The 16,216-nt window shown below is 37.2% G+C and overlaps 2 protein-coding genes across 2 annotated transcripts; both read right to left on the bottom strand.

Moving 5' to 3' along the window:
- Positions 1-3,106: 3,106 nt before the first annotated feature.
- Positions 3,107-4,104, bottom strand: LOC128204840 (uncharacterized). The gene is made up of 2 exons (XM_052906249.1): positions 3,865-4,104; positions 3,107-3,357 (listed from the first exon to the last, which is right to left on the bottom strand). The coding sequence occupies exons 1-2, from the start codon at positions 4,072-4,074 to the stop codon at positions 3,232-3,234; spliced, it is 336 nt and encodes a 111-aa protein (XP_052762209.1). The 5' UTR covers positions 4,075-4,104; the 3' UTR covers positions 3,107-3,231.
- Positions 4,105-4,108: 4 nt separating this feature from the next.
- Positions 4,109-15,786, bottom strand: LOC128216228 (fatty acid synthase-like). The gene is made up of 14 exons (XM_052922802.1): positions 15,676-15,786; positions 15,282-15,428; positions 14,863-15,061; positions 12,609-12,842; positions 11,929-12,041; positions 11,243-11,411; positions 10,750-10,913; positions 9,279-9,429; positions 8,946-9,134; positions 7,376-7,497; positions 6,964-7,186; positions 5,314-5,432; positions 4,376-4,649; positions 4,109-4,134 (listed from the first exon to the last, which is right to left on the bottom strand). The coding sequence occupies exons 1-14, from the start codon at positions 15,784-15,786 to the stop codon at positions 4,109-4,111; spliced, it is 2,241 nt and encodes a 746-aa protein (XP_052778762.1).
- Between the last annotated feature and the right edge of the window lie 430 nt (positions 15,787-16,216).

Here is a 16,216-nt window from a genome sequence, read left to right as displayed (position 1 = left end):
GTTTAAGTCAAATAATAATGGGGCAAAGTGTATATCATATGCAAGAAAGAGTTATCTTACTTGATTAAATATGTTGGATAGTTAGGAGACCTTGTATAAAATTTCAATACAAAACATCAAGTAGTTGCTGAGATATTGGCTTATGCATTTAAAACCAGAATTTCCATGCCAAATAATGAAGGGCCATTATTTAAATTACATGAAAGGTATGGTTATCTAACATATTTATTAATGAAGTAGGTTGGATAGTTGGAAACACCTGTCTAAAGTGGCATTGCAATGCATGAAGTATTTGCTGAGGTACTGACATGAGGTTAAATGCAAAACCGTAACAAGGATTTCTAAAGAAAAGGAAGGGCCATAATTTGCATTATATCAAAACAGATTTATCTTACTTGATTTTTTTTTATATGTTTGATGGTTAAGTATAAAGTCTCAATGTAATACATCACATAAATGCTGATGTATAATCTTGTGTGCTTACATGCAAAACCTTAACCAGATAATAAAAGACCAAAATTTGCATTATACGCAAGATATAAGTTTCTAACTCAATTAAGTAGGTTAGATAGTTGGGTACACATGTCTTAAGTTTCAATGCAATACATGATACATTTGCCAAGATGAGTTCAAGGTGCTTACATGCCAAAACTTAACCAAGATGTGATGCTGATGTGAAGCTGACACTAGGGTGTGTAGTATGGCTAGGGTGTGTAGTATGGCTAGGGTGTGTAGTATGGCTAGGGTGTGTAGTATAGCTAGGGTGTGTAGTATGGCTAGGGTGTGTAGTATGGCTAGGGTGGGTAGTATGGCTAGGGTGGGTAGTATAGCTATGTAGTATAGCTAGGGTTGTATAGCTAGGGTGAGTAGTATATCTAGGGTGTGTAGTATAGCTAGGGTGGGTAGTATGGCTAGGGTGGGTAGTATGGCTAGGGTGGGTAGTATGGCTAGGGTGGGTAGTATAGCTATGTAGTATAGCTAGGGTTGTATAGCTAGGGTGAGTAGTATATCTAGGGTGTGTAGTATAGCTAGGGTGGGTAGTATAGCTAGGGTGAGAAGTATAGCTTGGGTGAGAAGTATAGCTAGAGTGTGTAGTATAGCTAGGGTTGTATAGGTAGGGTGAGTAGTATAGCTAGGGTGTGTAGTATAGCTAGGGTGTGTAGTATAGCTAGGGTGTGTAGTATAGCTAGGGTGAGTAGTATAGCTAGGGTGAGAAGTATAGCTAGAGTGTGTAGTATAGCTAGGGTTGTATAGGTAGGGTGAGTAGTATAGCTAGGGTGTGTAGTATAGCTAGGGTCTGTAGTATGGCTAGGGTGTGTAGTATAGCTAGGGTCTGTAGTATGGCTAGGGTGTGTAGTATAGCTAGGGTGAGTAGTATAGCTAGGGTGTGTAGTATAGCTAGGCTGAGTAGTATAGCTAGGGTGAGTAGTATAGCTAGGGTGTGTAGTATAGCTAGGGTGTGTAGTATAGCTAGGGTGAGTAGTATAGCTAGGGTGTGTAGTATAGCTAGGGTGAGTAGTATAGCTAGGGTGTGTAGTATAGCTAGGGTGAGTAGTATAGCTAGGGTGTGTAGTATAGCTAGGTTGAGTAGTATAGCTAGGGTGTGTAGTATAGCTTGGGTGTGTAGTATAGCTAGGGCGAGTAGTATAGATAGGGTGAGTAGTATAGCTAGGATGTGTGGTATAGCTAGGGTGAGTAGTATAGCTAGGGTGTGTAGTATAGCTAGGGTGAGTAGTATAGCTAGAGTGTGTAGTATAGCTTGGGTGTGTAGTATAGCTTGGGTGTGTAGTATAGCTAGGGTGTGTAGTATAGATAGGGCCAGTAATATAGCTAGGGCCAGTAGTATAGCTTGGGCGAGTAGTATAGCTTGGGTGTGTAGTATAGCTAGGGTGTGTAGTATAGCTAGGGTGTGTAGTATAGCTAGGGCCAGTAATATAGCTAGGGTGAGTAGTATAGCTAGGGTGAGTAGTATAGCTAGGTAGTATCGCTAGGGTGAAATCACTACATTAACATGGACATATAAACTTTTATAATCATTTTCATGTCCTTGATGTTGGTGAGAACAAGTGGAACACTGTATTATGAACAATGCATTTGGTTAGTACTACTTTTCATAAATGAAGCAAATTGATGAGCTGGTTATATGTATGATTAAAGAGAAAAGAAACCAAAAATTTAATTGGAAATGTTTGAAAATGAAAATTACGTCACAGTGAAGTATCTGAAGGCCAGTAGAGCCTATGCGTTGGCACGGTGTCCGTCATCCTCGAGTCTGTACGTGTGTGCGTCTGTAAACATTTGCTAGTGAACTTGATTTAGTCTTCACTTTTGTTAGTATCTTAATCACACTAATACTGTATATAGATATCCACAAGAGCTTGATTCCTTTCTTAAACCAGCCAGATCGGGCCATGCATTACTGGATTATGGCCCTTGTAACTATCAAAATTGCTACTGTTATGTTCCCTAATAAAAAAAATACAGCCTAAGGGAGACAACCTGCTTTTTGTCACAGTATTTTTTTTTCACTCACTTGCCTTTGTAAAGGGGTGAAAAGTACAGTTTAAGCGAGACAACCTGTTCAGACTGAGTGCAATTCGCTTTCTCCCTTACCTTTTTGAACTTTTAAGTATGTTGGGTATTAGTCATATATACCAGATACTCTGGATTGAAAATGACCAAAGAGCCATGCCAGTAGAACACATGGGGTCCTCTGCTTTATAAAATAAACATTACTTATGATCAAGTACCTTGGCACTTTACTAAAGAGGCTTGACCATATATTTTGCTGCCATTTCACCAAATTGTAATATATTGAAGTTATATTGTGTCAACCATGTCAAGTTTTTGGACTATTTTTTTACAACAGAAAATCAATGCATACATACAATGTAATGTCCAAAGTAGATTTTTTTTTCTGCTGCTTGATAAAACAAAACAAAATATTGCCAAAAATATTTATTTTTCAAATCCAGAAGCCAAACAATAAGCCTTATTATAAATCATACAATAATCCATTTGAAAGACATATGTTGCTATGAGAAATGAGAAAGAGAAATAACCAACATCACTTCACAAATGACCCACATTCAAAAGCACAAAAGCATAATTATTCAAGTTTTAATCCAATCATTTTAATTAACCAATGAATGATATGTCTTGACATGAAAAAAAGTATGTTTTTTCTTTTAATGTCTGCAATACAGACACCATAAAGTCACAATCTGAGTTCTAGCCTGCTGTCTTGGCCTTTTCCACTGTAGCGTTGATCGTTGCCATGACTTCGTCAGCCATCTTTTGGAGGACGGTGCCATGTGGGGTGTTGAGAATGTGGACTGCCACCCCTCCCTCGTACACCTGACACACAAGCATAACAGTTATATGCATGCATGCTGTGTAGGGGTTGACCTCCAAGAGTAACCTTGACCTCCAGGGACTGTGGTCATGTGTAATACATGTTCCAAAGTAGTAAAAATCTTGACAAGGCTATTTTTAGCTCAACAATCCAAGCCATATGTACCGTGAAGACTTGTAGTATAATTATTGTATGTTCATTTTATGTATGATTATTTGAGGTTTTGTGACCTTTGCTTTTGATATTGCTGTGAACATGCTCAATTAATTAAATGTTTCTTAAACTAAGCAATGTACATTCATTAAAAAAAAATCTGTGCAGGTAATATTTTTTGAGTGCTATAGATTATGTGACCTGTATATGTCTGTAGGTTTTAAGCATGACTCAATGTGATAATAATAATTGTCTGAAAGTAAGTAATTTTTAAATCTAGGGAAAGTTAAGCTTACATTAACCAAAGTTATCACTATATGTCAAGCATGATATACAGAACATATAAAAGCATTTACCTTAGACAATCCATAATCCCCCGGCATCTTGGAGCCTTTCTGGTTCTGCCGGCCCCTGATCAATGTGACTGGAGCCTTTACAGTCCCAGCTGTTGGCCTAAAGGTGCAAACGTTCATATACTGCTGGACATAGCGGGTGATGACCTCACGGACCTGGGGTGAGGTTAGACCAAGGGAGACCAATCTGGGAGACTGCTTCACTTCTGCCATTTTGGATAAAGTGCTGATGTTGTCATCATCATCATCAAAATTCTCCAGTACTTCTAAAGCCTAAAATGCAATGTTTTACACCAAGTATCAACATTTGATTTTTTTTAATTATATAAATGAGGTGCATTGTGTTTGGTTGGGTTGTGACAAAGCTAGGCAAGTTGGTTTTATCTGGATTTCCCAATTTCCCACACAACATAAGATCACACCCACACAATATTGTGCCAACGAGAGTGATTTATATGATGTAATTACTTGTTTCACAACTGTTGTAAAATAAATAAGTTAAAACTGATCAAACTAAATCCAACCTCTTCAGAAGTAACATCAAAACTCTGTAAGAACGAGATCAACGCCATTTCTTCCATCTCATCTTTGTCGTATTCCCCCTTTGATGAGACACAGTCATTTTCCCCAGCCATCACATACATCTGTGAGCCCTCTAAGCAGATAAGCTGTTTCACAAGGTCAAGGTCATCTGTGTCTAGTTGTAAGGTCATCTCTATGGCAACAGGGCAACCAAACTTGTGACCAATCAGAATGAATGGTTCACAATTGTTGTTCAAGCAGAGATTCTGAAACGGTGTTTTGAACCATTATAATTGACTGGTATATACCAAATATTGAAATAAACATTATTTTTAAGCAGTCATAAGGAAAGCAGTTACCAGCTCATTAACATTTTTAAGTACATAATATAATTGTTATGAAAGGCTCAAGTGTAATCGTTTTTTAACCATATTTTGAAGAATCTACAGAAACAAGCATTCTCTTAAGCAGGCAAAAGGTCACTGTTGAATTTTGACTTGCTGACCTCAAAATCAATAAGGTTCATTTGCAGATCATGACAACATCTTTAATGAGTTTAAGGGCCGTAGACCTAAGCATACTCTAGTTAACAATTGGACAAAGCTTTTTGTGTCCAAGGTCATATTGACCTTTGACCAACTGATCTCAGAATTAATAGGGATGACCAACCTGCAAGACCCAGCAAACTCTAGTTATCAATTTGACAAATAAGTGTTGACCTACAGACTCCAAAACCAATAGAAGCTATCTGCTTGTCATGACCAACCTCCTTACCAAGTTTGAGGACCTTAGGCCTTAGAGTACTCTAGTTATCTTTGGACGAGATTTGGTCTATTGACCAACATGATCTGACATGAAAAGCTAAGTACCCTCTAGTTCTCCGAAGGGAGGCATAAAAATTTTAAAGTTAAATAACAAAATGAAGCCTACCTGCAGGAAGTATCCAGCAAGGGCATTCACAGACATTGTGGGTGTGTCAGCAGTGACATGGAGGCCGTACACTGGGGCCTTTACCATTCTAGCTAGCTCTAACACCTCCCAAACAGTCTCTGTCAACAAGAAAAAGGTAACTTGCAATAGCTGAAGAAAACCATGCTTCAAGCACCGACCTTATCATTCAACCAAGGGCGTAACAAAACAAAATCAAAACCATAAATTTAAAGACAAGAGATGTTTGTCAAACATTATGCCCCACTGAGCGCCATGTTGTCAGGATTATATGGACAATTGAATGACATAGGATGCCATTGAGGCAGTTTTAAGATTATGACCATTCAAAGGATAGAGTGTGTTATGACCATGACCTTTGACTCAATGACCTCAAAATCCATAGGAGTCATCAGCTGGTCACCAAAAACCTGAATGTCAAGTTTGAGGGCCATAGGCATTGTCAAGTTATCACACAGAAAATCTTTTTTGGTTAAAGGTCAGCCTGACCTTGACCTTTGACCCAATGACCCCTAAAATCATAAGGGGTCATTTTCAGGTCAGACCCAAACTCCAGGTCAAGTTTGAGGGCCATGGGTGCAGGCATCATCGAGATATAATTCAAACAAATTTTTGCATTCACGGTCACTGTGACATTGACCTTTGACCTCTAAAATCAATAGGGGTCATCTATTGGTCAGGTCCAACCTCCAAGTCAAGTTTGAGGGCCATGGGTGCAGGCATTGTTGAGTTATCACTTGGACAACCTTTTATCATTCAAGGTCACTGTGACCTTGTCCTTTGGCCTGATGACCCCTAAAATCAATAAGGGTCACCTACTGGCCAGGTCCAACCTTCAAGTCAAGTTTTAGGGCCATGGGTGCAGGCATTGTAATCAGTAGGACAACCTTTTATCATTCAAGGTCACTGTGACCTTGACTTTTGGCCCAATGACCCCTAAAATTAATAGAGGTCATTTACTGGTCAGGCCCAACCTCCAAGTCAAGTTTGAGGGCCATGGGTGCAAGCATTGTTGAGTTATCAGTCAGACAAGTGCTTATCATTCAAGGTCACTATGACCTAGACCTTTGGCCCAATGACCCCTAAAATCAATAGGGGTCATCTACTGGTCAGGCCCAACCTCCAAGTCACGTTTTAGGGCCATGGGTGCAGGCATTGTCGAGTTATGACTCGACAACCTTTAACCAATCAAGGTCACTGTGACCTTGACCTTAAGCCTGATGACCGGTCATCTACTGACCAGGCCCAACTTTCATATCAAGTTTGATGACCATAGGTCTAGGCATTGTTGAGTTATCACTCGGACAAGCTTTAAAATCATTTTATCATTAAAGGTCACCTTGACCTTGACCTTTGACCTGATGAGCCCTAAAAAAAATAGGGGTCATCTACTGGTCAGGCCCAACCTTCATGTCAAGTTTGATGACTATACGTCTAGGAATTATTGAGTTATCACTCGGACAAGCTTTGGTCTACCGACGGAACGACTGACTGACCTACCGACCGACATGTGCAAAGCAATATAGCCCTTTTCTTCGAAGGGGGCATAATAATAATCAGACATGTATAATTGAAATGTAAAATTGAAATCAATCAAGATTAAAACTTCTGGATAGTAATTTAAAAAATTACCATCATTGTATATAATATAGACAGGCATTGCAGGTTGAGGCCAACTGTTCAGCTTAACTATCATTTGTTGGTCACTGAAAGATGGTAGGAGAGGCCTCAACTTCTTGTTGTCTGAATCAGTCAAGTCGGCCATTGAGTGGTTCTCAGTTTCCTCTTCACTTTTCTTATCATCAGTACTTTCTGGCAGTAAGTCGAGCAATTCTTCGACCTTCATATGCTTCAACTGCAAGAGGGAGTTTATAGCTCATGATACAAGTGATCTTCATATCAGATATTCCATACACACAACGTTTTAAAAGCGCATTCCAACGATAAATACTTCATTTTACTTCATGATTTAAAGCAAAGATAAATTAGTTAAACATTGTATGTATTTTTTTTATATTATAAATAGTCAAATGTATGCTTCTACCTCTTGGGATGTGAACCATGCCAGTTTGTCAACATGCAGTTTAAGCTCTGCAATGTCCAGTATGTCTAACCCCAGCTGATTCAGGCTCAGGGACCCTTCCAAACTGGACATGTCAAGCACACCTGGAGGACACAGTAAACTGTTATTGTTCCATTTCAACTGGGTATTTATTATACAAAAAGAACGCAGCATATTTTTAGCCATATATATATATATTTATTGTTGCCAAAGTCACAATATTTCTAAACCATCAGCATAATTTTCTTATTGGCCTCTAACAACCAATAAACTTTAATTGCATATACCAAGCTAATGCATACTTTTCGAGCTATCACAGGATCAATGTTCTTTCCAAATTGAGGGAAAACATTAACACTATGTTGTCATAGAAACCACATGACCTTATGGCCTTCTAACCACATATCATGTTTACCATGTTTACATACTTCTCAAGTTATAGCAGGATCCATTCAATAAGAGTAATATTTTCACTGTTACTGTTGCCATAGCAACCACAAAATGTCATCTCATAAAAATCCTGCCTGAAAGTGGTATTTTCACCATTTTTGTTGCCATAGCATAAAAAAGATAGAAACATTTGTGCAAATTGTTCCTGGTGACCTTCTTTTAACATAGATAAATCAAGTTACCAATGTAGCTTTTATATGGTTTTGAGTTAAACCAAAATCCTGCCAAAGAGAAGTATTTTCACTATGATGTTGCCATTGCATCAATTAATTTGGTCGAACAGAACAATGAGGTGCATAATCTCTTAATAGCCCTCTATCCACACGCTAAAGTTCATTTACCTAGCTTGCATTTTTTTTTAGTTATTTCAGCATTTCTTTGGACAGACAGACGTACCAACAATAATGGTTGATGAGGTTTCTAATTCTTTAAATATAGCTTGTAATCAGGAGGTTGTAGGAGCTTTTCATGTGGAAAACTATACAAAAAAGCCCCTAAACCTAATGTCAATATAAATTATAAACCTAGATGTTGGTGCCGACAAGCTGACAGACAGATGGACCGAGAGTAAACCTATAGACAAAATCCCTCTGTAGTCTGGCAAAATTAATATAACTGTTTCAGTTATAATATAGTAAAAGATTTAAAGTTTGAAAGTTATCCTAATAACAAAAAAATACTTAAAACTTGTAAAAACAAAAGCTGTCACAGTAAGTGACAAATGCATCCAAAGTGCCATCTACATCAATGGAAAATGCAATTACTTATGTGTCTACATTTAGGACGTTTGACTCTCACTTGACACATCACCTCTGCCTACCAAACACATGTGCCAATTTATTTTAGAATCCCTGTTCATGACAGTTACAAATTGGACACAATAAACTATACTTTTTCAGCATACATGTATATATTATTATGTAACAGTCCATAATGCTACGTCTGTAAGCCAAACATCACCTTAATGCATCAAACACATGTGCCTATTTATATTAAAATACTGTTATCTTAATATGGCCACCTTGGTGGGGGGACAAACATTCCACCTATACTATTGTTTACTATTTTGACTACAAACTTAATGCTTAGAAAAACAAATCACCTGATAATCTGCACAAACACTCCAAGGTGGTTTCATTTTTGGCCTTTCTTTCTTGTGTTCCCCCTGCATCCAGGCATAAATCACATTCAGTGCAGTCCTGCAACATAGCTGCCTCAAGGTCATTTGGTGGTAGTCGCCAAGGAGATGGACATCCAATTTGTTGATGGTCAACCAGTTTAATGACTTGGACTGGAAGGATATTTAAATTATGTGTAACTTTACAGCATTAAAATTAATAATATTTTTCAGTACAAGTATATCATACAACGAGTTATTATTTGGTAGATACATTGAAGTTCTCAACAATTCAAACATTTTGCAATGCTAAATCACCTTTGTAATTTTCATCGATCTTGCCCTCACACCATTCCAACAGTTCTGTTGACTGGCTATCCCTCCTAAACACAATAAACCAGTTGATGCTCCTGCATGTATCCCTCACAACAGTTTCTAGGTTTTTGACCCTGGAGTAGCAATCCTCTCCCTGTAAAAAGATGATGGATGTCTTATGCCTTAAAAAAATTAATGCCTTAATTAATTTTCAAGACTTGAATGAGGGCTGTCCCACTAAATCGTAGACTTTGTTGAAAAATTATACGACGTCACATTTTTCACAAACTGCCCAAAAAAACATTTACAATATTGCCCTCATTTCTGACAAATTCTTTATTTATTAACAAGCATGCATTCCCAATGATTCATAAACACAAATTAAGGATCCCTAACTGTCACAAAATACGCTGATCCTAATTTTAAAACACCAAGTTTGCCTTAGTTTGGTGATAAGTGGTTGTTCGTTAAACCAAAACCAAAATTAGAGAGCAACAATGGTAAAAACAATTGCCAATTCAAGGGTTATAACTCTCAAGTGACTAAGGCGACATGGCTGGTCATCAATCCTGACCAAGATATTCTGCCCAAATACATTCTGGCCAAATTTGGTGATGATTGGAAAACAGCTTCTAGATTAATTGATCTGACAAGACTAGTTTTAGGTAACTTATATTATGGGTGATTACTCAAGCAATAGGGCTTGTTAGAGAACTTGTCCAAAATTTATTTCCATACCCATTCTGACCATATTTGGTGATGATTGGCAAAAGCTTCAAAAGCTAGAGGGGACAAGACTGAATTGATGTATTTCTAAAAGTAAAGGGCAATAACACTTGAGTGACTATAGCCATATGGCTGGTTATCTTACTTGTCTGAGAAATTATGCCAATACACATTCCGACTAAATTGAGTGATGATTGGACAAAGGCTCCTAGAATTAATAAGCGGGCAAGACCAATTTTAAGAAATAACTAAAATGAAAGGACAATAACGCTCGATATAGAGACTAGACCAATATGGCTGGTTCTTGTCCAAGATATTATACCAATACACATTCTGACCAAACTGGGCGATGATTAGACAAAGTATTCTTAAGTTATTGAAAGGACACCATACTGGACACTGCCCGACCACCCACCGTAGGTAAAACTATAATACATGTATGTCCTGTTTGTTTTTTTAAAAACCGGCTTATAAAAACCAATTTTACATGTAATGATTGTTTAATTTGTTAATTAATACTAGATTTGGTCAAATATAACTTGATTATGAAGATTGTTATAGGCTGATCAATATGATTCACTCTCAACATTGTTACAGAAGGAAACCAGTACTTGTGTCCTCTATGAGAGGTCAATATAATATGATCCTTGTGAGATTAAAACCCATGAGCTCTTTGATGAAAAGCTGACATCTTCATCCATCGACCACTCTCAACCTCAAAATATTGTTCAATTAGGACCATTCTTACCATTTTTATATCAAATATTCCTCCTACTGGTCCCAGTTTCTTGGCATCAGTTATCAGCACAACTGCACAGAACTGGGTACCAGTGATTCTCTCAGAAACCATTACTGTAACACCCATTTTCTTCCACTCACGAAGTTTCCGTTGTTCGTATCCTGTCTCTTTTCCTGAAATGTGAATACAATTTTCTTGTATCAAGTGTATAATCGTATAATACTTTTATAATACATTTTAAGGGCAAAACTGATTTACCAGTAAGTCATTAACACTGAAAGCTAGATTATGCAATTTTAGAATGTTGACAATCATCCATATATCTAGTAGATCCTGAATCTATAAACCGCAACCAGAGAAATATTTACTTTAATTAGAACTCTAAACCAAGTCTTAGAGGTTTAATATAAGAATTTATAAGAATATATTGTTGATTAGTTTGATAAGTAAAAGGAGAGCTATTAGATATGCTGAATTCACATTGGCTATTCCTAACCCCCACCTGAGTCAGCTGTAAGGAGGAGCTTCCTGGCCCCACGCTGTACAAGCCAGTGAGCCAGCTGCAGCCCCAGCTCCCCAAGGCCTCCCAGGACAACATACACCTTGTGAGGGGCAAGTAACAGGCGCGTCACGGCCTCCACTTCCAGGGGACCTGGCTTGCTTTCTCCTAGCTGGATGACAAAACCAGGATTGAAATCTGTTTGGATTCATTCAATATTTAAAAACTGAGAAGCATGATTTTTAAAACTAATGTTATTAGAAATAGTCTTAATCAAGTTTGTTAGATGATATAATGCCTTAATCAATTACTTCAACAAATGATGAATCCATTTTTCATGTTTTTATGCTGTATAACACATGATGACATGTGAGCAAATACAATGTATTAAACTAGCTCTTCTCTGAAATCAACTGATTATTATTTAATGTTGTAGAATGGTTCCCGACAACATGCATTTGTATAAAAAAATTGTTAGTATGGCCTACACCAGTGGTTAAATAATGTTGTGCTAATGCAATCAGAGTGCAGTTCTGATATTAACAAGAATGGCATGAGGATCATACAATGTGAATGTCAAGCTTTCTATTTACAGAAGACAAGATGAATGTAAATATAAGATGTAAAGTAGTAAAATCATGTATCATCAATTTGCTTTGAAAAACTAATAAATGTAAACATTACTATACCTTCAAGACCACGGAATCTGAAGGATGGGCCTCCTTGTAGCTGATGGCCTGATGTACCTTATCCACCTCAAACAATTTGGAAGAGAAAGGCCTCACGGCTCCAGAATCGATACCTTAGATGTGAAAGGAAGATTTAATATTCTTTGAATTGATGTAAAATGAATGGTAAAACATTGCAATCCTTTTTTAATGTAACAAACCCAACGTTTTCATTTCTCTGAGGCTCTGTGAATGTCAGCTTTATCTTATACTGTTGTTAACTTCTCTCAGTACAACTCATGAAACCCTTACTTATACTGCTGCTTGAAATAATCTTCAACCAGCAACTTAACCTAACCTTGTTATTAACCTCAAGCAAGCTGAGCTGGCTGCTTATCTCTCAAAACATCTTAAGCATAAAACATTTTATTATCTTTCTTCATTTAGCTAAGTCTTCCTCCTTCAACTTTATTTAAGAAAACAAAAAAATAATTCTTTCTTTTTTATAAAAAATTCCTTTTAAAATCTGAGCACTTTTTTAAAGGAGAACTTAACAATAAAAAATAAAAATAAAATATATTCCAAAACAAAAATTGTGTGCTCAGCCTGATCCTGTTATAAAAGACTTAGGGCCTGCCTGTTAATACCCAGCCACTAAAAACATCAGCCAGCTTATACCCTCAAGCCAGCAAACAACTTACCTTCAGCCAGCAGCAGAGCGGCATGATGTTCAATTTCCCTGTCCAGCCTGTCTATACTGATGTGACAGAGGCGACAATTCCTCTGTAGCAGGCTAATAAGCACCGTCCCTTGACCTTCATCGGCTGGTACATTTCCTGTGGTGTGGCACTGCATTAGACTCCCACCATCCCTTACTAGTGGGCACACAGTCTGCAGGCTGCCTGGCTCACCACAGTGGAACACTATATCCACTCCTAGCATAAAAAATAGAATTAAGGTTCCTGTACACTGCACTTCCTCTCATTATGATCTATCACTGTATGAAGTTTTATTAAATTCCATCCAATAGGTTTCAAGTTATGCTCCGGACAAGAAAAAGTAACAAAGGCCAGTAACTCTGTAATTAGCTGAAATAGAATTGCGGTTCCTGTATACTGCACTTTCTCTCATTATGATCTATCACTGTATGAAGCTTTATTAAATTCCATCCAATAGTTTTCAAGTTATGCTTGGGACAAGAAAAAAGTATTAAAGGCCATAACTCTGTTATTAGCTAAAATAGAGTCATGGTTCTTGTGCACTGCACTTTCTCTCATTGTGCTTTACCATTGTATGAAGTTTCAATAAATTCCATCTAGTAGTTTGCAAGTTAATGTCTGGAAAAAAAATTGACAGCAAAAAAAACAAATAAAGGGCAATAACTCAGTAATTAGCTAAAGTAGAGTTATGGTTCTTGAACACTGCACTTCCTCTCATTCTGCTTTACCATTGTATGAAGTTCCAATGAATTCCATCCAGTACTTTTCAAGTTATACTCCGGACAAAAAAAAGTAACAAAGGGCAATAACTCAGTAATAAGCAAGAATAGAGTTATGGTTATTATACACTGCACTTCCTCTCATTATGCCCTACCATTGTATGAAGTTTAATCAAATTCCATCCAGTAGTTTTTAAGTTATGCTCCGGACAAGGTAAATTGCAACGGACCGACCGACAAACCCACCGACCACAGGGTGACTCCAATATACCCCCTTCAAACTTTGTTTGTTGGGGGTATTGATATCAGTTTTTTTAAGCTGGCCCTTCGCAATTTTTAAATCAGTATCAGTTATACAACTATTTAGTTTTAACAGAAAAATGTCAGACCTGAAAAGAAAGATTTAAACTTGTCATACTGTTGATATTACTTTCTATTAGGGATGCAAACGGATATTGGAATATTAGATCAAACCTTTGGTATTCGAATGTCAACAACGGTATTCGAATATTTGATTGTTTTTTTGTTGAATAAATAAAATAACCAACCTTTTGCCTTCAACTGTGTTGTTGTATATGAAATTTGTTTGTCTTGTTTCACAACGATTGGCCACTAATACAAGAGGTGTGAATGTGATGACAAAACACTATACATGCGTCATATGTCAATTAGGGCATATGCCATGGTCAGGTACTAAACAGTCCCAGTAATTTAACAATAACTGACTATTTGACAAGTGACTTAACACAAGTTTCAAATTTTTACAGTGAAATTTAAATGAACAGGCCAATTAAGGTCATAGGGAATCGGCATTCACACGATATTGTTGTCTTAACTTCCAATTAAGTTGTACATATTGTTTTTAAATTGCTGTGACGATATGAATGCGATGTTCTGCTTACATGTATGTGCCACAAACTGTGTTTTCCGTCTTTCAATATTTCGGTCATGCTTTGAAATGTAACTGTATGGTATAGAATTATAGGATGTATTTCCTGTATTGTTGTATAATGGTTGAGTCAAAATCCATGCTTGTTTTTATTTTTTTATTTTACTAATTCCGGAGTAGGTTTGGTTTTTTCATAGTTATATATAGTAAAGGTCAATCCCAGAACAAGGCTGCTCGTCATACAGAAAACCCTTCTGTTATTTTAAAACGTCATAAAACGTGAAATATGAATGCAGTGGAATTGAAATTATTAGATTTTGTGTTGTGTTTGCTCAAAATGTATTGCCTTTTGTTGGGATGGGGAATTTCAGAGGCTAATTTAGGGAAGAATCAGGATCTGTCAAGTGTACCGGCTATAAAAAATAAGGGTATAAAGGCCTAGTCTATAACTATAGCAAATAATAATAGTTAACTACAACTTCTTAAAGATTCATTTTGGTAATCTAATATTTGATCCAAAGAATTACTGAATAATAGAATATCAATTTTGGCATTTGTTTGCATCCATTACTTTCTATACAGGTATACAATTGCATTATCATGAAGCATAACAACATAACATGTAAACCTTGTCCATTGGTTCTTCGCAAAACTTCCCCGTGCATATCCTGCTTTAAGAATGTCCAATCTTTTAAATCCTGGAAGTCTTCCAGTAACATGATTTTGTGCTTGTCAGTTTCTGCTGCCACATACACAGAGCAGGCATACTGCATGGCCACCGCCACCCCTGCACGACCCTCAGCTCCTGATCCTACCACAAGTACACTCTGGAAATGTGTACAACATACACACAGATGTAATATTGACTTGATTTTGTAAAAGTGGTATGTTCTTGTTAATCTTCAGTCAATTAGTATGTATTATCTTTCATAAACTAAAGCTTTTACTAAAGCCCAAGACATTCACCAACTATATTATGTGTGTTATGATTAATCTTTGTAAACTTTGTTCTTAGACCTTACGAGTCTAAAAGATGCCATATTGTACCTTATTCTTGTCAATCCCTGCCCTCTGCACCAGGGCATGGTAAGCCTGGAAATATGGTAGAGGCACGGTGCTGGCTTCCTGCAGGCTCCAAGAATCAAGAACCCGCCACTGGTGAACCTTCTCTGCATACACTTTGGTGGCCATTGCCTTAACCAATAATTCATATCTGGTGTTAACATTCCCACTGACCACAACTCATTAATGTCTCACTGACCACAACTCATTAATGTTTATTTTTTATCATGTATGATAATTTAAGGGACTATATCACTGCAAAAGTTCCAACCATAAATAAGCACAAACTATATGGGCATTTTTATTAAATCTGTTAAAATGTACAAGGTCTGGTTATGTTTGTAGAAAAAATAAAAACATCCATCAAAATAAGTCCTACCCCTGTAGGCACAAATCCGATCACCCTCTTTCCACTGTTGTCATATCCACTGAACATCTTTCCCAGTCCCTGTCCTTCCCAGTCCACTAGTCCTCTGCCTTTGGGGTTCATGTTCCTTCCCCACCCACCCCTCACTATGGCTACATCATTCTCCCCTATCGTACAGAAGCGGGGATAGCAGAGCACATGATCTTCACTGTTACCAAGGTAACTGGGGTAGGTCAACAAGGAGGACACCCATCTGGGGTTGGAAGCTTTTCTTGCTATGGCTAGGTATGCAGACTTTGTCACATGCACTGCTTTAAAATCTGAAAAGAAATAAAGAATTTAAAACTTTCCAATACATAAAAGAAAAAAAATCAAACTAAATTTACAGCCTGCACAATAAATGTTGACTCTCTCCAAATTTATTAAGATATTTGGATTTTATAATTTAAATCTTAAATTGCTTAATAACCAACATATAACGTCTAGTACCAAACAAATACCTTTGCAGTCTATTGCAGGTTCAACACAAACTGGTTCTACCACAGTGACCACG

Source organism: Mya arenaria, chromosome 2 (genome assembly GCF_026914265.1).
Source record: "Mya arenaria isolate MELC-2E11 chromosome 2, ASM2691426v1".
NCBI classification, from domain to species: domain Eukaryota; kingdom Metazoa; phylum Mollusca; class Bivalvia; order Myida; family Myidae; genus Mya; species Mya arenaria.
The sequence above is the reverse complement of the archived record's forward strand: the minus strand, read 5'-3'. Positions and strand labels throughout refer to the sequence as shown.